Source organism: Ambystoma mexicanum, chromosome 9 (genome assembly GCF_040938575.1).
Source record: "Ambystoma mexicanum isolate Mex_15411 chromosome 9, UKY_AmexF1_1, whole genome shotgun sequence".
Classification (NCBI taxonomy): Eukaryota; Metazoa; Chordata; class Amphibia; order Caudata; family Ambystomatidae; genus Ambystoma; species Ambystoma mexicanum.
Window position 1 is genome coordinate 630,441,474 of NC_090931.1, and position 23,566 is coordinate 630,465,039.

Genomic DNA, 23,566 nt, shown 5'->3' on the forward strand with positions numbered 1-23,566 from the left:
GACATTCCGTAGGCCACCCACCGCTTAACACGGTGCTCCTTTAGTGTCTTTCGACGCAGGAGCTTGCAAGTCGCGTCATCGTGATTCAGGGGCGAACACCACAGGCCTATTACGCAATATGCTGGACGGAGGGAGGGCCCGCCTCATCACACGTTGCATTAGAAACACAGGGGAAAAATCCTGCCCTCCTATTACATGAGCTGGTCGAGAGGCAGGCAACGAGTGAATCAAATGAACCTTGTCCTGGTTACTCAACGAGCATGGGCTAGATTGGTGTGCCATCCTAAAGGCTCCATTATGTATATCTCAGACACGCCTATTTGTGGTGCACCATACCTAGCGCTGTCACCTGATTGTCACCTAGTAGCCCCTATGTCTACTTTCTCATGCAACATTTTTGTTACCCATACTACAAGTATAGGCTGGGGGCAGTGGTTTAATTTTCCTACCTTTGTGTGTTTTTACTGCAGACTGAATTTTTTCTACATTTCTTGCGTGAGGTCTTTCTTCGGTTTTACTCTGCGCACCAATCCAAATTTGGTCCCTTTGTTCACTTTGTCTTTGTCCTCTGGCTCCAGTGTGTCTGGCAGGGCAGGAAGCGAGTGTGGATCCCGAAACTCCTTGTATTTAGCATCCTTGGTTACAGGAATACACCCAAAGGTGATTGGCTGGCGGGCTGTGTGAGTGACAGCTAGGCTGTAAACGAATGGGAAAAACCTGCATAAAAGGCAAGGTGTTTTGGACAGAAGGCAGAGTCGACCACTGGACAAAGAATGCGAAGAAGAAACGAAGAGAAGATCGCTGCACCTTCCTGGACTGTTTTGCCCGGTGAAGTCCTGCTGCAGCGCTGATGCTCCAATTTCCGCGTCGACTAGAGAAGCCCGGAACAGACAACTTCTTCCCTTGGGTTGGTGGGACCAATCGACCCCAAGACTAACTTGCCTGGAACCCTGCTCCCTGCTAGCTCTCCTTGCTGCTGCTGGGAAAGAACGGCAGGGGTCAGAAACACCAGAATCCAGTGCATAATTTTTAAGCGGACCATAGCGCCAAGAAGAACCAAAGGACCCTTTCGAAGCAGGATGGGCCAAGCCCGAGGCACCTCACCAGAGTGCTGCACTCCAGAAACAAGGATAGCCCATCAAGTGTCTGAGATCCGCGGTGGTTCTACTGACCAGTAGCTGAAATCGCGAAGCAACGCTGAATTGAAAAGAGCCCTTTGCTGCCGCCGACCTTCAAACAGCAGTGCAGGAGTCCTCAGACGTCCTCCCTCTTGTCCCCATGACGGAGGCCCAGGAACACTGAATCTGCAGGACTGCAAAAGGAAAAGAAGACAGCTGAAATCTCTTCTTCTAACCTAAGGTGTGTTAACTAAAGGTGTACTTAACTTTTTGGTTTGTAGGTTGCCTGTCTCACTGGAGACTTACAGGAGCTGCTTTTTCTGCAGAGTTGCTTGCAGCTTTGCTTTCACAAGACTTACAGCTTGTGACCGAACAGTTATTCTTTTCGACAAACTCTCTATAGAACATTGTACAAGACCTTTGTGCTTTCTTCAAGAAGTGCCTCAGCCCTCCTAGATTTGTTTCAATTGACATTGGCTGTCCTGCAGACTCTTCATACCCATTAACCTTTCGTTTAACTGTCCCTCATAGGTGGTTCATAGGTTATTTGTATTGCTGGGCAAAAGTTATCCTATACTTAATTTGCGGATTGTAAAGTACTTAACTGTTCAGAGAACTTGCCAACCTTCGTTTCCTTGCCTTTTTCACGAACTCAGTATTGCATTGGAGTGTTAAAAGTGATATATCAATGTCCACAGTGTTCTGGCAATTTAAGTCACCTCAGGGCATAGGAAGTGTGTGTGCCATACCAAAAGGCTTTGTACTTAACTTGAAACTTAGGAAGTGCTTTTGAAGACTATTCTTTAGTGCATCTTGCCCTTTCTAAAGAGTTTATTTTAAAACTCAATAAATCCTTATTTTACTAGACAACATGGAGTATAAGTGTTATTTGGATACTTGTACTGTGATTCTGCGTTACATCTTTTTAGGCAAGAATGTGTGCAGTACCCTTTAGGAGACTACATCAACCCTGCCCTCCTGACAGTAGGAACCCAATCTTTGGTATAAGTCTGTACTACACAGGTTGGTAGTGTGGCCGAGTAGGCACGCTTATCTCAAGAGGGGTCAATGTGAGCAGCAGTTTTCTTATACAGAGGTCTACAGTTACAAGTATTCAAATAAACTCTTACATTCAAGGTTTCTAGATTAAACAATTATTAATTTAACAGTCAGTTCAATAAGCCTTCTTTAGAAGAAAGGGGCAATATATAAGTAACACACAAATACACTCCAAAATACACACTCTTAGCTTCTCTAAATCAGCAAGTACCCGTTTGGGGTGGCACACAGACACTTCCTACACCCTCAGGTGACTTAAATAACTAGGACACTGTGGACATCAACACATCACTGGTACATTTAGAGCCATACTGAGTTTGGTGTCTAAGAAAAGGGTTTGGGAATAAAGCAAAGGTTACACAAATGTTCTGAAGCAGGCAAGTACTTTTTAACCACCAATGCAAAATAAATTAACCCTTTCCTGGAGGAAAGATCAAGCACAATGTCAGACGTAAGAAGAGTCTCTCAGGGAGCCAAGACAGCCAATGTAATTGAACAAAGGTCTAGGTGAGCTGAAGCACTTTTTGCAGGTAAGTAAAAGTCTTGCACAATATTTTAGAAGTCTTTGTAGAAAAAGTAGAATCAATGTAGGGCCAAAAGCTGTTAGGCTTGTGAAGGGCAAAGTTGCAAGCAACTCTGCAAAGGCAACCAAGACTAGTCTCAACTCAGAACAAGCAAGGCTACACAACACAAGTTCAGTCCCCTTGGTTTTACAGTATCTTTGGTTAGAAGAAATGGTTCCAGCTGGCTTCTGTTCCAGTACAGCTCTGCAGATCGTGTTCCTGGGCCTCAGTTGTGGGGACAAGATGGAGGACGTCAGGGAACTCCTACACTGCAATGGGAAGGTCAGCGGCAGCAATGGGCAAACTTCAATTCAGCGGCACTTTGCGGTTTCAGCTCCTCGCATCTCAGCAAATAGCACAACAGTGGTTCTCGGCTACCACTCTGGACTTTTCTCGCATCTGGGGTTCAGCACTCTGTTGGGGTGGCTCAGGCCTTGTCAGTCCTGCTTCCTGGGAGTCTGGAGGAAATTCCTGGAGTGCCAGTCTGACTTAAACGTGATGCAATCAATCTGATGTTCCTCTCCCTGGCACTTCGGTTCCAGCAGCAGCAGCGGACGTACAGCCAGCCTCGAGAGGATGTCCAAACGAGTTCACTTTGGGGTTGATTGGTCCCACGAACCCTAGGGTAGAAGTCGTCCTTGCGGGGCTTCTCTTGTCGAGGCAAATTTGGAGCTTCAGCACAGTGGCAGGGCTTCACCGGGCAAATCAAAGATCCAGGAGTTGCAGCAGACGTCTCTTTTCTAAGTTCTTCCTTCTTCGGATTCCTTCGTCCAGTGGTCGACTCGCCCTTCCAAGCCAAAAAGCCTTTCCTTTTATGCAGGTTTCTCCCATTCATTCCAGCCGAGCTGTCAATCACCGAGCCGGGTGGCTGTCCTCCAAGGACAGACAGACGGCCAATCACCATTGGGTGCATTCCTGTAACCAAGGGGATTAAGCACAGGAAGTTTCGGGCACCCCCCTCACTTCCTGCCACTGCCAGACACCCTGAAGCCAGAGGCGGATTTGTTTGTTTATTATTTATAATGCGCAAACATACCCTAGGGTAACAGTGCGCAGCAAATACAAGAATATGCAAAGCTTAGTTACACAGCGTTAAACTTACATATAGATATTTAAGTATAAAGGGTATACATAGAGGAATCCTAATACAACATATTTACAATAGCAAAGAATACATGTTTGATGGGCAGTCATTTCAGACAACACTACATTCCACTTATGAATCCTGCCAAAGACTAAACGAATGCGCACAGTAAATCGCAAGAAGGACCTTTCCAGCAAGAAATGGAGAAAAAAGAAGACCGGGACCATTTTGACAAAAGGGGCACCCACGGGTGCCTTAGTGCAGCTGCGAACGCAGCACCCAGTTAAAACACACTACGGTAGTTAAAAGCAAACCACTGCCACCAGCCATTCATTGTAGAAAGGGTAACACAAAAATGAAACACAATTAACTAGACAAAGGGGATACTAAGTAATCCCTCCAGCACCCTATGGTAAAATAGGGTGTGCTGGGTCTAGAAAGTTACAAACGTAAGTAAAGTAAATTTTACTTCACTGCTCTTGGAAACAGTAGTTTATCCAAGAGAAGGTATTTAAACCTTTGGGAAATCTGAAAGACTACCCTGAGGCACTGCACTGAAGGTGCTGTGTATCACAATGTAAAAAGATACCTATGCAGTTTACTTCAAAACCAAATGAAAAACAGAATTCAAATCACAGAGAAATACATGAGAGCGTGGGGAAAAGGTCTCTCTCCCCAGGATAAAAATTAAAAGTCCTAAAGTCCAGCAAAAGTGCTGGGGGTCTCAAAAGTAGAAGGGAATAAAACCCAAAGGTTTATATACCTTCTCTTCGATAAACTACTGTTCACAAGAGAAGTGAAGTGAAATTGAAGCTAGGACAGAGAAATGGCAAAAAAAGACGACCGGGGTCATTTTGCCAAAAGTAGCACCCAAGGGTGCTTTACTGCAGCTGCGAACGCAGCCCGCGGTAAAAACACACAACGGTAGTAAAAAGTAAAACACTGCCACCAGCCATTAATCATAGAAAGGGTAACAAAAATGATTACATGATAAGTTAGATAAAGAGGATACTAAGTAACCCCTCCAGCACCCTAGTGTAAAATAAATCTAAAAGTTACAAATGTAAGTCAAGTCAATTTAACTTCCCTGTGGCACTGTACTTAACGTGCTGTGCGTCACAATGTAAAAAGATGACTATGGAGTTTGTCAGACTCCAAAAACCAAAAGAAACACAGAAAACACAGAATTAAAAGTACAAAGTCCGAAAGTTCAGCAAAAGAGATGGGGGTCTCTACGGCAGAGTGGAATTAGCACATTTCTGAGATTTCTACCTCCTAACACTTTACTTCCCTTCAAAAAGTCAGAACAGGTTTAAGAACAGAGCAACAATAATGAGGATCCATTGGAACTCATGAGAGACAGTTGCAAAAAGACAAACCTTTCCTAACACAAGGCCAGCCAGCGAATCGCTCAAAGGGGCAAAGGGCCATATAACCAACCATATTGGTTACACAGTGGAACTGCCACTGTGCCTTAGCCACCCCCAGAGGAAATGTTAGGTGTATTTCAGGGATCTATAATAGCCTAAACAAGTTGGGACCAATAAATGGAGGCTGTCACAGTTGTCTCACAAACGCCCCCCGCCACCCATCCCTGGGCCCCCTGTGTCAGAACAGCCATCATAAGCCTTCCTTGTGGTCCTCCAGAACAAAGGAAGCCCTGAAACACAAAATGGCCAACAACAGGGATTTAAAAAACAAAAACAAAAAAACACTGCTACAACAATGGCTATAAAAATGGTACAATGGGCAGTTTTTCGAAAGCCAAAACTAAAATAGAACTGCTACAAAACTGCTCCCTAAAAACTATATAGAGTGATAAAAATTAACCTAAGCCAGAAATCGGGAGACTGGCCATTAATACAAAAGACCTTAAGGTAAAAAGAAAAACAACATGAGGAAACTTCAGGAGAAGTCCCTTTGGCTGCACAAATGATGAAGGAACCAAAAAACATGGGAGAGGGCAAAAAGCTGATGGGCCCCAAAAATGTGGCCCTGGAACCCCCGAAATCAGAATGCTGGCTCAACAAACCCCATTAGTATTCATTTGGAACAAAAGAAAATGTGTGCTCCTAGTGGACTGCTTAGTTAATCTCTATTACATCTCTTTTCAGATCACTCTTACCTTGATTACAAAATCCTTTGCCTCAATTATCAGCTTGTTCTTCAGCTCTTTGCCCATCTGGGGGTAGAGGAACTGCTTTAGAGCCCGTTCAATCGCCAGCGTACGCTGCCGGTTCCACTCCTGCACCTGGTGGCTGAACTCGTCTCGGTAATAGAACTGCTTTATCTCATCAAAATAGGTCTGGTCCGCAAAACTATGAGGCAGAGAGCAAAGACAAGATGTTTAAATCATGGCAGTATGGAAAAGATGGGTACTATACTACATTCTTTTTTCCAGCTGTTAAGATGGGTTTTTCAGAACCAGCCCTATGGAAGGACTCGGAGACCACCCGAGATGATTAACAGGGTAATTCACACTTGGGCCTGATCAAACTATCAAGGTAGGTAGGTAGGTGGTAGGACTGGTTTTCTATACTCTGGCCTGGTGGACAGATGTATAGAAGGCCAAGCTACATTGTGACAGGGACAACTCTGGGAGCTGTAGCCAAGCCAGTTCAAGTTAGCAAGGCGAGTGGTCTAGGCTATGTCTCGAGGTGGTGAGCTTGTAAAGGGTCCACAATGAGCACACAAAGTGAAGCAGTCAAGGAACACACTTAAGACGATCAGGTATACAAATATTTATTTACTTATGGCCAAAATAACAGTGAAAAATGACTACAAACAGAATACTATCACACAACACTAAAATTAGATGCATGTATATGTTAGGGAGAATTCTCAAAATGTGCCAATCCCCCTCTACCTTAGATAACCCCAGCTCTTTTGCTTAACTTTGGGACTCTGTACTTTTAAATTCTGTTTTATGTGGTTATTTCTTTTGGTTATGGAGTTTTAGACAACTCCCATAGGCATCATCTTTTCATTTGTGTCACACAGCACCCTCAGTGCAGTGACACACGGAAGCTTTTTAGGCTGTCCCAAGGTGTAAATACCTTCTCTGGGATAAACTACTGTTTCCCAGAGAATGTAAAGTTAAATTGACTTTACTAGTCTTTCTAAATTCCTAGACCCAGCACACACTATCTTACAATAGAGTGCTGGTGGGGTTACTTAGTATCCTCTGTGTCTAGGAACTCATGTAGCAGTCAAATGCTACCCTTTCCTATCGAAATGGCTGGTGGCAGTGGTTTTACAATGAACTACCAAGATTTTTCCCTACCACGAACACCAATAGCTAAAAATCGTGGGAGCCATGTTTTTAAAGATGGCGCCTGAACCTACCCCCCCCCCCCCCTCCCGTTTCTTTAAACAAGTCCCGGTCTTCTTTTTTCACCATTTCATTTTGGAAAGGTCCTTCCAGTTTGTCTCTGTGCGCCAAACCAGGTTTGGTCCTTTTGTTTCCATACCTTTGGCGAGCTTCAGGACTGAAGACCGCCTCTGGCGCCTGAGTGTCTGGGGTGGGCAGGAAGTGAGGGAGGTGCTGAAACTCCCTGTGCTTAGTCTCCTAGGAGATCCAAAAGCGCTCTGGCGTGATTGGCTGGCTGGCTGTCTGGCAAGGACAGCCACCCTGTTGGGTGAGTGGGAGCTAGGCTGGAATGAATGGGAGAAACTGTTTAAAAGGCGAGTCTCCTGGACTGGAAAGCAGAGTCGACCACTGGAACGAAAGAACCAGAGACGAGCTGGAAGAGGACAGCTGCTGTAACTCCTGGACCATTGGTTTGCCCGGTGAAGCCCTGCTGCAGGTCCGAATTGCCAAGCTCCTTTCGACAGAGAAGCCCTGCAAGGACGACTTATCCCTTTGAGTTGGTGGGACCAATCAACTCGACACTAAGCCACCTGGATACCATTCTTGGACCTTGTTGTATTTTCCTCAGAGTGCTGCAGGAAACCGAATAACCAGGGAGAGGGACACCAGCTGGTGTGCTTGACTACAGCTACCGGAATTGAAAATTTGCCAGTTGCAGCTTTTTGACCAGTCCCAGTGCAGGAGTCCCCCGACGTCCTCCCTCTTGTCCCCACGCCTTAGGCCGAGGAACAGCAAGATCTGCAGGAACTGCCAGGAACAGAGGTCACCAGCTGCATTTTCTTCTTCATGTGTAAAGGTACTGTAAAACCAGACAGAGTACTTACCTCTCGCAGTGAAAGTGCTTGAAACTTTCCCAACTCGCATGCCTAATCAGCTTGTGACCCAACAAATGATGATTCTTTTAAACTATTCCTGAGAACTTTGGCAGAGACTTTTCCATTTATCTACCAAAACTGCTTTATCCTATCCAAGACTTTAGCCCATTGACTTTGGCCTAGTCTATTGAATGGACTTTACTGGTGGACTCAAAATATCTGCACTGCCCAAGAAATAACTGTGTTCTTTCTATGTTCTGATAACCTATGCCTTTTTGCTCCTCCTTCAAAGTATTCTGAATGCCTCAGAAACAGAGTGTACAGTACTGAAGTATATTTGTGTGTGATTATATTGCCTCCTTATGAATGGTTTATAACTCACAGTTTAATTAATAAGTATTTAACAAAGAAACCTTGAGTGTAAGAGTTTATTTGAACACCTGTGATTGTAGACCTCTGTGTAACATTACAGCTCACATTCCTCTTGCGATAAACCTGGCTGCTCAGCTCTGCTACCATAAACTGTGTAGTACAGACTTATACTAAAGATTGGTTTTGCTTACACCTGTAGTCACAATTGTGTGTAGTGGTCCGAAAGGGTACTGCATACAAACTTAGCCTAAAAGAAAAAGCCCTTGCCCGCCCCCTTTTGTTGTTTCCTCCGTTGCCGACTCGGAGAACGGTCGGGTTGTCTGGACCTCTGTTCTTGGAAGCCTCGGAACACTCCAGACCCCCGCCCCTTGTTGGAGCGTTGATGTGACTGGATGTACGCCTTGGGCGTGGCCTTCGTAAGAATAAAGACTAAGCAGTTTGTGAGCTGTTCTTTTCATCTAATTCTTCATCCGTGGTAGAGTGGAAGAGGTCACTACCCTCGAATGGAAGGTCCAATATGCGTTCCTGGATGTCGGGGTTAAACTTGGTAGCCCGGAGCCAGGCCTGACTGAGACAGCCCTGCCCGAAACTGGTATGAATGCAGTGTGGAGTGTTGAATGGCGCCATACTTGTCTGAATCCACATTCTGTGTTCTGAGTGTCTGGACGGAGAAGAATGGCCTGAATGCAGAGTGCACCCGATTGGCTGCTCGACTGCCTGAATGCCCTTCTCAGTGATTGGTTGCCCGAGTGTGACCCAGCAGACCGAATGGGAGATCAAGTAGTATATCTGGGGGCCTCTCACTACTAGAAATCGTTCAGAAGCTGAAGTTGATACTTGATGCTTACTCTCGAAGGCGAGCCAGAAGAAGGTGAACCGCTGTTCACTTCATCATAATCCGAAAGCTGCTGTGCATTCAAGAACAGATCCAAGAGAGGACCTGGTTAGGAGACCTCTTCCCGAGCTACAAGGGACCATCGTGCACCAGCTGATCTTTGCCAAAGCTCCTTGGTAGACAGACCTACGAAAGACTGCCGACCGGAGACTGGGACCGCCGAGGAGAACGAAGAGAAGCACCGGACAGCCGACCGCCACTGCCGACCGCCACTGCCGACCGGAGCCGCAGTGCTCCCTTCGCCTAACATTTGATCCAAGGACTCCCTTGTTCATCACCATCAACCGCTTTCATCCTGCTGGAGAAAGTCAAGGCCGACAACGACCGAGGAAAATCAGTCGGTGGGTTTCCCGCCACCCGAATACCTCGGAGACTCTGATGATGCTACTGAAGCCAGCCGTGGTCATGTCCCATTCGCCGATGCCAGACGCGGATGACCCGACGCACTTACTGAGCCAAAGTTCTTCATAGATTATTTGCGGCAACTAACACTCGTCGTTGAGGTGCACCGCACGCCTCTTCACAGGACATTCACAAGCTTTCGTCAACGAGCACCACGAACATCGAAGCTGCTCCCTCAACAACAATGTTCGCCCTTTCTTCACCGAATCGCGACGACCCGCTGCTCCTGCCTGAAAGGGAGTGAGTTCAAGAAGGGCCTGTCGACGACTCACTGAAGAACTCTACGAAACAGGTACTTTGGGGCAGTAGAACCTTTATAGTGGGAGATAAGACTCATATAGACAATACATGGACTGGGCTTGTAGTGCATCTTCATTTACAGGTTGCCCAGGTGGGGGAACCTCATACAGAACTGTGCCTGGTGGTAGAGGCCCAGTATTCTGCCAATTGTCTAACCAACTTGTTTTCCTCCTAAAGTCTATGGTCGATATCTCTTTACCTTATGGATTTCTATGCTATTTGAACTGAGTACAGTTGATGCATTTTAATGGAATAAGAGTCATTGTGGTACCACATAGAAATGTATAGGTTTACCATTGTATAATTGTCGGACCACAAAGTGTGTTATTGTGATTGTGTACATAATGCAAACCTTATTTATATAAAGAGCTGTGTTTTAAACTAACAGTGTATGGACATTCCTTTGTGGGTGCTTGGGGACATCGCTGTACTTAAGAACCAGCCTGCATCCCCTCCTGAAAGCTTAAGCCTTGATTGCTCGACCTTAGCTACCGAATAGAGTATCTTGGCTGGGGTCCTCTGTGCCTCTCCTCTGCCATTTGGGTACAGATTTTACAGTAAAAGTCAAAGTGAACTTGCCTATTATGAGATATATATGACATGCATTACTTACCGTAATAGCATTTCTGATGACCATCTGCTTAGATTCACATTCTGTGCATATGGTCCGACATCCAGTGGTAACCGCGGAGTATTATATTGTTATTGTTATTTTGCACTTATATAGCGCCTTATATACCATTGGTATGGTCTGAAGGCGCTGGTAGGTTGAACGCCCTTGGGAACCGAAGTTCAGATCAGTAGAGAGAGTAGGGAGAGTCAAAAGGTGCGTGTGTGCACCGGATATGTGTGCAGCTCGTGCGGTACATGTGTAATAGCTGATTCTTATTGGTAGGTGTGGTGGTTGAGAGATCAGGAGAATGTGTTTGTTCTGGCAGGATTTATCCGGAACGGATGTGGCTGCGTTAGGCCTGAGGAAGACTCCTGGCTGGGGTTGTGAGACCAGCAGTGATTACATAGAATGATGTGGAGTAAGCGGTGGATGTTCGTATGAGAACAGTTATACCGAATGGTGTCATAGTATCTCTGTGTTCTAGTTGAGTGGTGATGTAAAGGAGAGAGTAAGCGTGGGGTGTGGTAAGAATGGTTATATGCTCTTTCAATGTGCAAACTTCTAAAATCAACTTTCCCAGAGAGGCTACCGGGCGAACTTCTAAGTACAATTTTCCATACAGAGGCTATTGGGAACATGTGTAAATTCAGTTTATCAGCGAGGCTACTTGGTACACTTCTAAGTGTAACTCTCGCGGAGGCTATTGGGTACACTTCTAAATGCAAATTATCACAGAGCGTCTACTGGGCACATTTCTAAATTCAATTTTCCAGAGAGGCTATTGGGCAAACTTCTAATTGCGACTTTCCAGGGTGTCTATTGGATACACTTCTATAATCAACTTTCACAGATGCTATTGGTAGCACTTCTAAATGCAGCTTTCACAGCGTGGCTAATGGGCATACTTCTAAATTCAACTTTCACAGAGAGGCTATTGGGGACACTTCTAGGTTCCACTTTTCACAGAGGCTATTGGGCACACTTCCAAATTCAACTTTCCACAGAGGCTATTGAGGACACTTCTAAATTCAACTTTCACAGAGGCTATTGGGCACACTTCCAAATTCAACTTTCCACAGAGGCTATTGAGGACACTTCTAAATTCAACTTTCACAGGGGGTATTGGGCACACTTCTAAATTCTACTTTTCACAGATGCTATTGGGCACACTTCTAAATTCAACTTTTCACTGAGGCTATTGAGGACACTTCTAACATGCTAACGATCCCATTTCTATCTAGATGCGACGCAAGCTAGAGTTAAGAATCCTGAGTGAGGCACATGCTAACAATCACATTTCTATCTAGATGCGACGCAAGCTAGGGTTCAGAATTCTAAGTGTGGTGCATGTTAAGAATACTAATTTTTATCTAGATGCGGTGCAAGCTAAAGCTCAGTTCCCTATCGTGTGGCACTAGCTAAAATTGGCAAGTAAGTTCATGTGCATCGTAAGGCAGTATTTACAATCCATTTACAGTGGTCGCAAGTCTTCCTAGGTATGTCTTGATTTAAGTCTATGGCAGTCTATGCTATGGAAGGTAAGGTAGAGTGACAGGGGCTTTCTGGAGTAGAGTGATTGCTCTACACCCCACCCATGCCATACTCACAGTTTTGTTGGTGTCTGGCTTCCTTTGCTTCCCCTGCGGACATCTGTAGACACGTCCTGGAGCCGCCTCTGTTGGAGCCGCCCTTGGCCTCGGGGCCCTTAGCCGCGGGGCTGCCGGGCAGAGGGCTGCCCTGGGGGGGGTGGCTTTAGTAGTATAGAGTGAGCCATTCGGGTGAGGGGGTGGGCTGGGAGGCGGGAGGAGGGAGGGGAGGAATGGGAAGCGGAACGGGGATACTAAAACACGTGGGCGCCGGTACCAGGAGGCACACCGGGCCTCTAAATCATTAAAATGAGACTCAGGAGGGTCTTGTGCTGGGCCTCACTCACCTCTGTGTAGCGCCTGGTGGAATGGCGTCTGCACGGCGAGTGAGGTCCCTAGTCCTGCAACACACGGCCTCTAGGCCAATCAAGGGCCGGGGGCGGGCGGAGGGAGGGGAGGAATGGGAAGCGGAACGGGGAAACTAAAACACGTGGGCGCCGGTACCAGGAGGCACACCGGGCCTCTAAATCATTAAAATGAGACTCAGGAGGGTCTTGTGCTGGGCCTCACTCCCCTCTGTGTAGCGCCTGGTGGAATGGCGTCTGCACGGCGAGTGAGGTCCCTAGTCCTGCAACACACGGCCTCTAGGCCAATCAAGGGCCGGGGGCGGGCTGGGAGGCGGGAGGGGAGGAATGGGAAGCGGAACGGGGATACTAAAACACGTGGGCGCCGGTACCAGGAGGCACACCGGGCCTCTAAATCATTAAAATGAGACTCAGGAGGGTCTTGTGCTGGGCCTCACTCACCTCTGTGTAGCGCCTGGTGAAATGGCGTCTGCACGGCGAGTGAGGTCCCTAGTCCTGCAACACACGGCCTCTAGGCCAAACAAGGGCTATCGTGTCTTTAGGGGACCGAAAGGGGACGTCGGCATAGGCGTGTCTGTAACACTATCCCTATTGTGACGTGTAGTGTACCCAAAATCCCTCACGCGCCAAGGTCCCTCCGATTGTATTTTTTCTGCCATGAGGGAGCCCAAGGCAATAGTGAGTGAGTACATAAAGAGAAAAAGTAGTTAGACGTCCATGTTCCTTCCACCCCGAGCGGGGAGGTAGTGAGGGCGCATGTGAATCTAAGCAGACAATCACCAGAAATGCTATTACGGTAAGTAATGCATTGTCTTCGGATGTTTGTTAATCTGCTTAGAATCACATGCTGTGCATAGACTAGCGAGCAGTACCCGGAGTTGGCGGTGGGTTATGAGAAAAAACAGTAGAGAAAAGATGTCTTAATACTGCCTGTCCCACCTGGGAGTCAGATCTAGAGTGTGCATCTAGACAGTAGTGTTTTGTAAAGGTGTGCACAGAACTCCAGGTTGCCGCTTTGCAGATGGACTCAAGGGGAACATTTGCAATGAATGCTATGGATGCCCCAGTGCCTCGAGTAGAATGTGCTCTTGGCTTGAAGGGTAGTTCTCTCTTAGCAAGAGTGTAACAGAGAGTGATGCATTGAACAATCCATCTAGATATAGTGGATTTTGAAACTGCATCTCCTTCTCTTCCTGCTGCCACCGAGACAAAGAACTGATTAGTCTTTCTCAGTGGTCTGGTTCTTTCCATGTAGAACATGACAGCTCTGCGCACATCAAGTGTATGCAGACTTTTTTCTCCCAAACTGGAAGGGTTTTGAAAGAACGTTGGTAGTTCTATTGACTGGTTTACATGGAATTTTGAGATTAATTTCGGTGCAAACCTTGGGTGCGTGCGTAGAACCACTTTATCTTTGTGAACTGCTACAAAGGGGTCTAGAACAGAAAGAGCCTGTAGTTCACTTACTCTTCTAATGGAGGTGATAGCTATTAGGAAAGCGGTCTTAAGAGTGAGGTCTCTAAGAGTTGCTTTGTGCATGGGTTCAAAGGGTGAGCCCATGAGTCTGGTAAGTACCACATTCAGGTCCCAGCCGGGAGCTGGGTTTGCTATCGGAGGGTGTATTCTCTTTACTCCCTCCATGAAGGCTTTGATAACTGGGACTTTCCACCACGACACTAAGCTGGGAAGTGGTGTATGCAGAAAGTGCCGCTAGGTGGACTTTAATGGAATTGAACACTAGACCCGAGTCCAGTAAATGAGTCAGGTACAGGACAATGTGCGTGGGGGAGCAGTCAACTGGGTCGATGCTTCTTCCTCTGCACCAGATGACAAATCTCTTCCAATTGCTAGAATAGCAGTGACGAGTGTTAGGCTTTCTAGCCTCCCTGAGGATGTCCATGCATCTCTGCGGGAGTTGTAAGTGTCCAAATTCTATGATCTCAGGAGCCAGGCTGCTAAATTCATGGTCTGAGGGCATGGATGCAGTGTCCTGCCCTTGTCCTGTGACAGCATGTTGTGCGGGCAGGGAAGTTTCACTGGGGGAGATAGAGACATCTCCATCAAGTGAGCGAACCATGGCTGCCGGGCCCACATAGGGGCCACTAGTATCATGATAACTTGTTCCTGGTGCATCTTGTGCACAATCTTGTTGAGAAGGGGAGTCGGGGGAAAGGCCTAAGAAAATTTCCCTGACCATGGAATCGATAGACCGTTCCCCTTGGATTGGTTCTGGGGGTACCTGGAGGCGTAATCTTGGCATTGTGAGATCTCCAGAGTTGCGAACAGGTCTATTTCTGGGAATCCCCATTGTGTGAAGATGTCGAAGACGATGTCTTCGTGCAACTGCCATTCGTACTCTGAGGGCAAAGGGAAGTCTCTGCTGAGTTCGTCTGCTAGCAGATTGAGTTCCCCTGGTACATGTTGCGACAGTAGGAACATGTTGTGTTTGAGAGCCCACTTCCAGATATTCTGGGCCAGCTTGGACAGTCCTGGAGAGTGGGTGCCCCCTTGCTTGTTGAGGTAGTACATGGCTGTGGTGCTGTCCGCAAGGACCATCACTGTCTTCCCTTGTAGGTGTTCCTGGAAGGCTTTTAGTGCCTTGAAGACGGCCAGTAGCTCCAGTAGGTTTATGTGCTTGGATGCTACGCTCGGAGTTCACACTGCGTGAGCAGTCTGATGGGATAGGTGAGCCCCCCCCATCCTGTGAGGGATGCGTCTGTGGTTAGAGTGGCTTCCACTGCGGGTGTTGCAAAGGGTTTCCCTCTTACCAGGTTTTCCTTTGTCCACCACCGTAGCGAGAGAACCAAGGCCTGCGAGACCACCACTAGATCGTCCCATTGTCCGCTGGCCTGATACCACTGGCTGTTGAGCCACTCTTGCATTGGGCGCAGGCGCGCGTGAGGTACCAAATAAATACATGGCGCCATCATTCCTAGCAAGCGCATCACTTTGCGCACCGTCACCTCCCGACCTGCCACATATTGGGGGATCCGAAACAGCATGTTTTGGACCCTCTCGTTGGAGGGGAAGACGAGGCCATCCTTTGTTCGAATTGGAGCCCCTAGGAATTGTTTGACTTGGCTGGGGTCTAAGCTGGACTTCTCGTTGATGGAGAAGCCCAGTTGGAACAAAAGGTCTACAGTCTTTTGGGTGTTTGAGAAGCATGTCTCGTAAGAATCCCCTGTTATGAGCCAGTCGTCGAGGTAAGGGTATACTGGGATGGATAACCTGCGCAGGTGGGCCGCTGCCACTGCCAGTACTTTCGTGAATACCCTTGGTGCAGATGATATGCCGAAGGGTAGCACTCTGAAATGGTAGTGTTTGCTCTCTATCATGAACCTGAGGTATTTCTGTGCGCTGGCAACATTAAAATATGAAAGTATGCATCTTTCATGTCCAGTGTTGTCATGTAATCTCCCTGTGATAGCAGTGGGATCACTTCCTGTAAGGTCACCATACAAAACTTTTGGGGTTTGACAAACTTGTTTGCTGGGCGCAGATCTAATACAGGGCGCATGGTTAGATCCTTTTTGGGTACAAGGAAGTACACTGAATAAATACCTTCCGTTACCTGAGATAGAGGCATGACCTCTATAGCTCCTTTTTCCAGTAGCTGGTCCACTTCTTGGAGAAGGATGGCGAGGTGTTCTGGTGTCATGCGTCGTCCCCTCGGGGGTCTGTATGTTGGGGAACTGTTGAACTCTATACAGTAGCCCCGGGCTACGGTGGATAGTACCCAGCGGTCTGATGTTATTCCCTCCCATGCTGGAAAAAAGGATGTTAACCAGCCCCCGACCGGCGATGCATGGGAGGGGACCCGAATCTTCGCGTCACTTGGTGTTGTTGGTGGCTTGGGAGCCTCTAGGGTTGGAACCCCGGCCTCTCCCCTTGCCACGGCGTTGACCTCTCTGATTGTACTGGCCATTATTACTTTGGTAGTTGTTGGCAGAATATTGAAGTTGTTGGTTCTGTTGCTGGCGTTGGCCACGAAAGGAACGCTTGTTGCCAAATCCCCGCCTGTTAGGGGGCTTTGAGATTTGGTCCAAGTTCTTTATGGTATCAAATTCTTTTTTCGCATTTTCCAGTGCGTCGTCCACTGCCTTTCCAAAGAGGTTAGACTCTTCAATAGGCTTGTTAATGAGCGCCACTTGCGTTTCCGCCTTAAACCCGGAATTGCGAAGCCAGACGTGGCGCTTCAGCAGAATTCCCTGTACCAAAGAGCGGCCAGCATTTCCGCTGCATCGAGGGTATTCTTAACGATGCATTGGTTGACCAGAGACCCTTCATTAACTGTAGCCAGCAATCTAGTTTTTAGGGGTTCAGGGACTTCCTTGATGTCCTGCTTAAGCTTTCCCCATTACGCATCAGCGTAGCTTGCCAGCAATGTGTTATTATTGGCAATTCTAGTTGAGAACGCTGCTGAGGTGGTAATTCTTTTGGCTAGGGAATAAAGCTTTTTCCCCCTCTTTATCCGGGGGTGCCTCGCTGGTAGACAGTGGAACCCCAGCCCTTTTCCTAGTGTTAGTCAATACTAAGGAGTCCGGGATTGAGTGACCCTTAATATATAGTGGGTCTGATTGAGAGGGTGAGAACAATTTTTCGATTCTTGGATTAACCCCCGTTACTAGTGCAGTGGTGGCCAGTGAAGGGTTGATTCGTCTCTTAACAGAGGCGAGTATTGGAATTGTTTGGCTGGTGGGGGGTTTTTCTTTGATAATCCTTTCCACAAAGTCAGTGTCTGGGGTGACCTCCCCAGTTTCGACCTCAAAATGTGCTGCTGCTTTCCTCAGCAGCGCGTTAAAGGTGGGCTGATCGTCAACAGGCGAAGGGTTCCCGACTGGTGTGGTCTGAGGAGACCTGATGTCTATAATGTCTGGCTCTGTAGACCCTGATGGTGACTGCCAGGGATTTGGGTCACCCTCACCTGGGTCTTCTTCGTACCCTTCCTCACTTATGTTAGTGTCCTCATGGAAGCCTTCTCCCTCTTGTAGGTTTTCATCATTAGTGAACTCCTCTCCCTCCTGGAAGTGAGTGTCCTCTTCGGTGAGGTCGTAAGAGTTCATATCCTCCCTAAAGGGGTTATAGAACAACTTCGGATATTTAGCCCTTGGACTTTCTAGGAGTACCTCCCTAGGTCTTTTAGGTGTCCTATTTTCAGGAATGGCCATGAATCTGTCTAACTTGTCCATACAGGACTGGAACTTCTCTAAGGTCCACTGAGGTAGGCCAGAGCGGTCTGGGAGTGAAAAAGGAGTTTCTTCTCCTTGTATTCGTTTAGATCTGTCCCATAGCGTTGAGGATAAGGTGCCTTCGCCTTCTGAGAAGTGTTCTGGCAGGCTAGGGCTTTCCGTCGACGGTGGGAGCTGTCCCAGTCTACTTTCCGTTGCCTTCGGCGTTTCTTTGGCCTTGTGCGCGGTTTTTGGCGTGTCACTTGTCGTCCGTCTCTGGCCGTCCTTAGAAGATATACGCGCGAGGCTTTCGGCGATCATTCTGTCTGCCGAGGGATCGTTCGCCGTCGCACTAGGTACCGTCGAGTCTTTACTGGCAACGTGCGCACTCTTACGAGGCGCGTCGCCGCCTAAGGGTTTGGGGTTAGCGCCCTTATTTCCAGAGTGCCCGGTCGCCTGTCGCGGGAGCAGTGGCGGGGAGGGCTGGCGACCCTTACGGTCGGCGGAAGACGCCGGTGGGCCCGGCGCCTCAGTTGGCGCTATGGCTGCCTTCGTCTTCGACGAATGCGTGCCGTGGGGTATGTGTTTATGAGATTTCTTGTGTGCGTCCTTGTCGCCGGGGTGTTCATCCCCATAAACTGGGCGTGAGCTGGGCTTGTCGGGGACGGACGAAGAGGAGGAGCGAGAACGCTCCCTCGAGAGGTCTACGACCTCCATTACGGAGGCCGTGTAATCACTGTCCTCGTCACATTCGGCGGCAGCGGGCGAGGAATCTGACCTAGACATGGCGTAGGCCGCCCACCTTTTGACCCTGTGGTCCTTTATAGTTTTGGGCTTAAGTAACTTACAGGCCACACAGCTGTCCTTGTGATCGAGGGGCAAGCAACAGTTGCACCGTTTGTGCTTGTCCTTCCAGGTATATTTGCCTTTGCAAAGTGGGCAAAACCTAAAGGGCGTCCACTCCATAGCTGAGGGCAAGAAGTGTGATTAAGACCTCGAAAGAGAGGGAGGGAAAAGAGAAAGGCATTCTCGGAGTGAAAAGAAAAGATCACACAACCCCACTCTCCGTACTGTGTAAGGCCGGCGAGGCCAGGCCACGTGTTCGGCGATGCCGAAGGATCTCCTCCGCTCGTCCTTCCGTCGAAGATCTTGCTCGGCGGAGAAACAGCTTGCAGCTTCGTCGAGGGAGGGATCTATGTGTTAGATATTAATAATAAACGACCAAGGGTCGAAGAAATAATTTCGCAATGTCTCTCTAGGAGCTCCGCATAGAGGCGACCAATAACTGGGCGGAAAAAAACAATCTGAGGGACCTCGACACGTGAGGGATTGTGGGTACAACGCATGTCACTATAGGGATAGTGTTAGACACGCCTTGTCGACGTCCCCTTTTCGACTACGAAAAACAAAATGCAATACACCGCAGTGACCACTGGATGTCGGACTATGCACAGCATGTGATTCTAAGCAGATTAACAAACATCAGAAATACATTTATTTACACATCAGTTGTATAACATTTCACTAAAGTTAAGCAGTTTAAAAAAAAAAAAAAAAAAAAAAAATCACACTTAATACACCACTCCACTCAATAAGTTCCAGACAAGTTAAATTCACAAAATGAAGTGGGAGCAAAATGGCACTCCAGAAATTTTAAAAGGGGCGGAAAGAAAGTTAGACAGAAATTAAACCACACCAACAGGTAAATACTCAGGGCAATTCAGCAAGAGGAACTACAGTGACAGAATCAGGGAAAAAAGGCTTAGGGCCAAAGTCAATAGGTCAAAAGTCTTTTGCTCAAGATCACACAGATCAGGGTAGTTTGTGGTAAAGTTCGTGCCACGAGTTTCGGACGAAGTTGGTCAGTAGAAATGTTAGTTCAAAGAGAAGAGAAGGACAAGCCCTCGGATTGGAGAAAGATTTCACACACTTTCACCGCGTCAGAACAAAACGAACAACCGGATTTGCACAATACCTTAAAACAGAGAAGAAGCTGTAGCTGAGGCAGACGTTCCTGGTAGTTCCTGCAGGCTCACGGTTCCTGAAGCGACTGTCGGACTGACAAGAAGTAGGAAGACTGGAGGGTCCTGCACTACCCAGGGAAGAAACCAGCAGCAGAGCGAAACAACAAATAAAGGGTGCGCGCTCCTTAAAACCCAAGCAGGGTCCGACCTTCCTGGCTATCCGGCACATTGTGGCTCTGTACAGCGGATTCGACCAGAGGCGGGGTCCTTGCTTGAACTTGGGCAAACTGGTTGGTCACACCAGCTCAACGGAAGATTCCTGGAGGATCCTCTCTGTCGTCGGATTCTGAAGATTCGGACCTGCAGCAGGGCTTCACTGGGCGGTTCAGTCGTTGTAGGGGTCCTCTTCTGTCAGCTTCACGTCGGTTCTTTCGTTCCAGTGGCGACTCTGCCTTTCCAGTCCCAGAGACCTGCTTTTTATGCAGTTTTCCCCCATTCACACAGCCTGGCTGTCAATCACACTGCATGGTGGCTGTCCTAGCAAGGACAGTCACCCAGCCAATCAAACAGGAGTGCGACTTGGGTTACCAAGGGAACCCATGGCAGGGGTCCTAAGACTCCTCCCTCACATCCTGCCTACCCAGACTTTCAGGCGCCTTGAGGGCTTCTGTGCAGAAGCCTGTGAAAAGACAGCAAACAAAGGAACCAAACCTGGTTTGGCGCGCAGAGTAAAACACGAGAAATACTTTACATAAAAGAAATGGTGCATAAACCCAGCCGGAGCCGAAATAAAATATATTTGGTCAAGCGGGTTTATGTTCGAGGCTAATAAAATGGCCTGAAACAATGCCATGGTTATTTAAGATAACCGCAGTATGAAAAATAGGGTACTTACCACTGCCACCAGCCAAGTCTTGATGAAAAGGGAGTGAAACAGTGCTCCAAGAGAAACAGACAAAAAGGGATAAGAATTAACCCTTTCCAATACTCAATGTAACATGGGGAGTACTGGGTCTGTGATTTAAAGAGACTACATAACGTTAATGGCAACTTTACATGTTTCTGGGAGACAGTAGTCAGTCCCAGAAAAATGGAGTCAGTGGGAAGTCTAAAAGACAACCCTGTGTCACTGCACTGAAAGTGCTGTGTACCAAAAAAATGATGCCCATGGAGTAGGTGAGGCTCCAGAGCCCAAGATCACACAATTGGTAAAAACACACACAGCAAAACAAATCTAAGAGTGGGAAAAAGGCTCACACTCTTACCAGGTGAAAAAAATAAACCCTAGAAATCCAGCAAAGCTGCTGAGGGACTCGGTAGGTAAGGGAAATTAGCCATTTTGGAGAATTCTCCCCAACAGTCTCCCCTGCACTATATAACATTTTCACGAAGCCCCTTTTCGATGATCTGGACCACGTTGGTATCACCTACACTAATTGTGCAGATGATACTCAGATTCTCCTACCACTTACTGGGGATAATGACAAGGATTTGGCCTTGAACAGTATCTCATCCACGCATGGATGGCTAACCATGGAGTATGCCTAGAGATTATCATCCTAGGCACCTCTTCCGCTCTCAAAAAACTGGGACCCAGCTATTCCACTTTCAACATTGACAATAACCCTATCACTTTCGCTAATGAGATGAAAACCCTCTGTGTCTACCTGGATTCTACCCTCTCCTTTAATAAGCAGCTTAATACGATGGCCTCAGCCACCGCATATACTTGCAAATTGATCAGAGCCGGTAAACCCTTCCTATCCAACAACAGCTGCATTACCCTTGCTAGAGCACTCATTCTCTCAAAGGTGGATTATTGAAACACACTATAAATTGAGGCCAATAAGGCAGCTATCAAGAGAATCCAGCTCCTCCACAATAATGCTCTTAGAGCAGCACTTGGAATTTCTAGGAGAGATCATATCTCCGAAACAAGAAAATCAAATAACTGGCTCTCAACTAACAAAAAAAAATCCAGCTAAAAGTTGCTTCACTCCCATACAAATGCCTAAACAACGCCGCACCCTGCTATCTCTCAGAGAGACATACCAAAATTACTCCCACAAGACTCACCGGATCCTCTAGCACTAACTGCCTCTCAGTTCCAAGATTCAAACTCTCATGAATTGGAGGACGCAGCTTCCAGGTCAAAGCAGCTCAACTTTGGAATTCACTACCCCCTCCTCTGCGAGTGGATCAATCCTACCTTAAATTCAGTCAGAACCTTATAAGGTGGCTCAAAGACTCAGATAAGTAATGCTAGACCTACCGATAATTTACTAATTCCCTACCGTCCTATTGCCAATTTTGTACATTTGTATATACTTTTCTCGACCTTTATTGTTTTACCTGCATCTTCAGGATACATTCTGACTCTATCCTAAATAACATGTATGTATATTACTTGCTTTGCTGTGTAACTAAGATGCAACCTGTATGTGATTATGATGTGTAACTAAGCTGTAAGTGATCTTATGCAATGCACCCTGATACCCAAGGGTCTGGAGCGCAATACAAGTAATTAAACAAAAACAAAGAGCCCTCTCTCCCTTCTAAGATAAGCCTGGCTGCGCTACCATGTACTCAGGTGGTACATCCTTACACTAAGAGTGGAGTCTTGTGCTGCCTCCGTTGAATGGTTTTACTAAACCCTTAGTTGGACTTGAGAAAATCTGTCCCAACAGTGTCTTTTCCCAATACATTCTGCTACGTGTTAGCCTATACACAACAGTACCCCCGTCCTCCTCGGATCAGCCCTGCTGATGGAACGGCTACAACAGAGTGGTTTTGCTCAAATGGGGTTGTGAATGTTAGGACAGTTTTTCTGAAGTCCAGGACTTAGTAAAACCATTTAACTGAGAAAGTACAAGACTCCGCTCTTGGTATAAAGCAGTACCACCAAAGTATATGGTAGCGTAGACCGAGCAGTCAGACATATCTCGCGGGGGGGTCAGAGGGATGTAGGAAAGTACACAGAACCTGTAGTATACCAAGGATTCAATAGAAACACTTACAACCAGACGTATTATAAAAAATAAAGGTTTATTATAAATACAAGTAGGCCAATTTAAGTCTTGGAGTAAGTACTGGTCAGAGTCAAACATTTATAAAAACACACCACAATGCTTGAAGGTACATTGAACAAAGCATAAATCTTCAGAATACCTGACAGTAATTCTAGGGAAGTCCGATGTTATCAAACACATTTAGTATAGGCAACACCTATTCATGGGGTGTAAAACCATTAGGTAATTATTTATTACTTTACAGTAAGTTAAGGGTAGTAGACCATGTCAGTTATGCAGTGACACTCAGCAATTAAATCACGTCAACCAACCCTGTTACCATGATAAATTTCCGTTTAGTTGAACACAGAATCAACGAACAGTATATACCTATAACTACTTTGAGGAGAACAGTTATTCTAGGTGAGTAAGACCTTTTTGGCGTAATATATAATTACAGTTGCTTTTCAGCTCAGTGGAACACAGTCTAAGATAAGCAAGAACAATTTACACTAATTCATGATGGCACCAGGCAAAAAAGGGTGAGCTACACCTCAAGAACACCAAGAATGGCCCAGCTATTCTAGGAAGTTAAAACCTAATGTAATATACTAATGCAGTTGCTTTTCAAATCAGTGGAACACAGATTGAGGTACACATTAACTTCTTTAGGATGGCACACAGCTAACTCAAGGAAAGTAAAACCCATGTACTTTTCAAAGTAGCTACCAGCAACTTAAAGACAAGTAAAACCTAAGGCAGACTTATTATAGACAGGCTAACAGCAAGTCCGGGAAAGCAAGACCCAGTTGGGGACACTCATGCATTTATCCTAACAGGAATAGTGAAGTGAAACCAACAGCATTGCTTTTAGGAAGCGACAC

General features: G+C 46.9%; 1 protein-coding gene across 3 annotated transcripts in view; it reads right to left on the bottom strand.

Moving 5' to 3' along the window:
- The window catches only part of SUPT6H (SPT6 homolog, histone chaperone and transcription elongation factor), a 1,195,112-nt gene that overhangs the window by 778,706 nt on the left and 392,840 nt on the right, over window positions 1-23,566 (bottom strand). For all 3 annotated transcript variants that reach the window (XM_069615328.1, XM_069615329.1, XM_069615330.1), the window contains one exon: window positions 5,950-6,142. In XM_069615328.1, coding sequence (XP_069471429.1) covers window positions 5,950-6,142 — 193 coding nt within the window. The remainder of the gene's footprint in view (window positions 1-5,949; window positions 6,143-23,566) is intronic.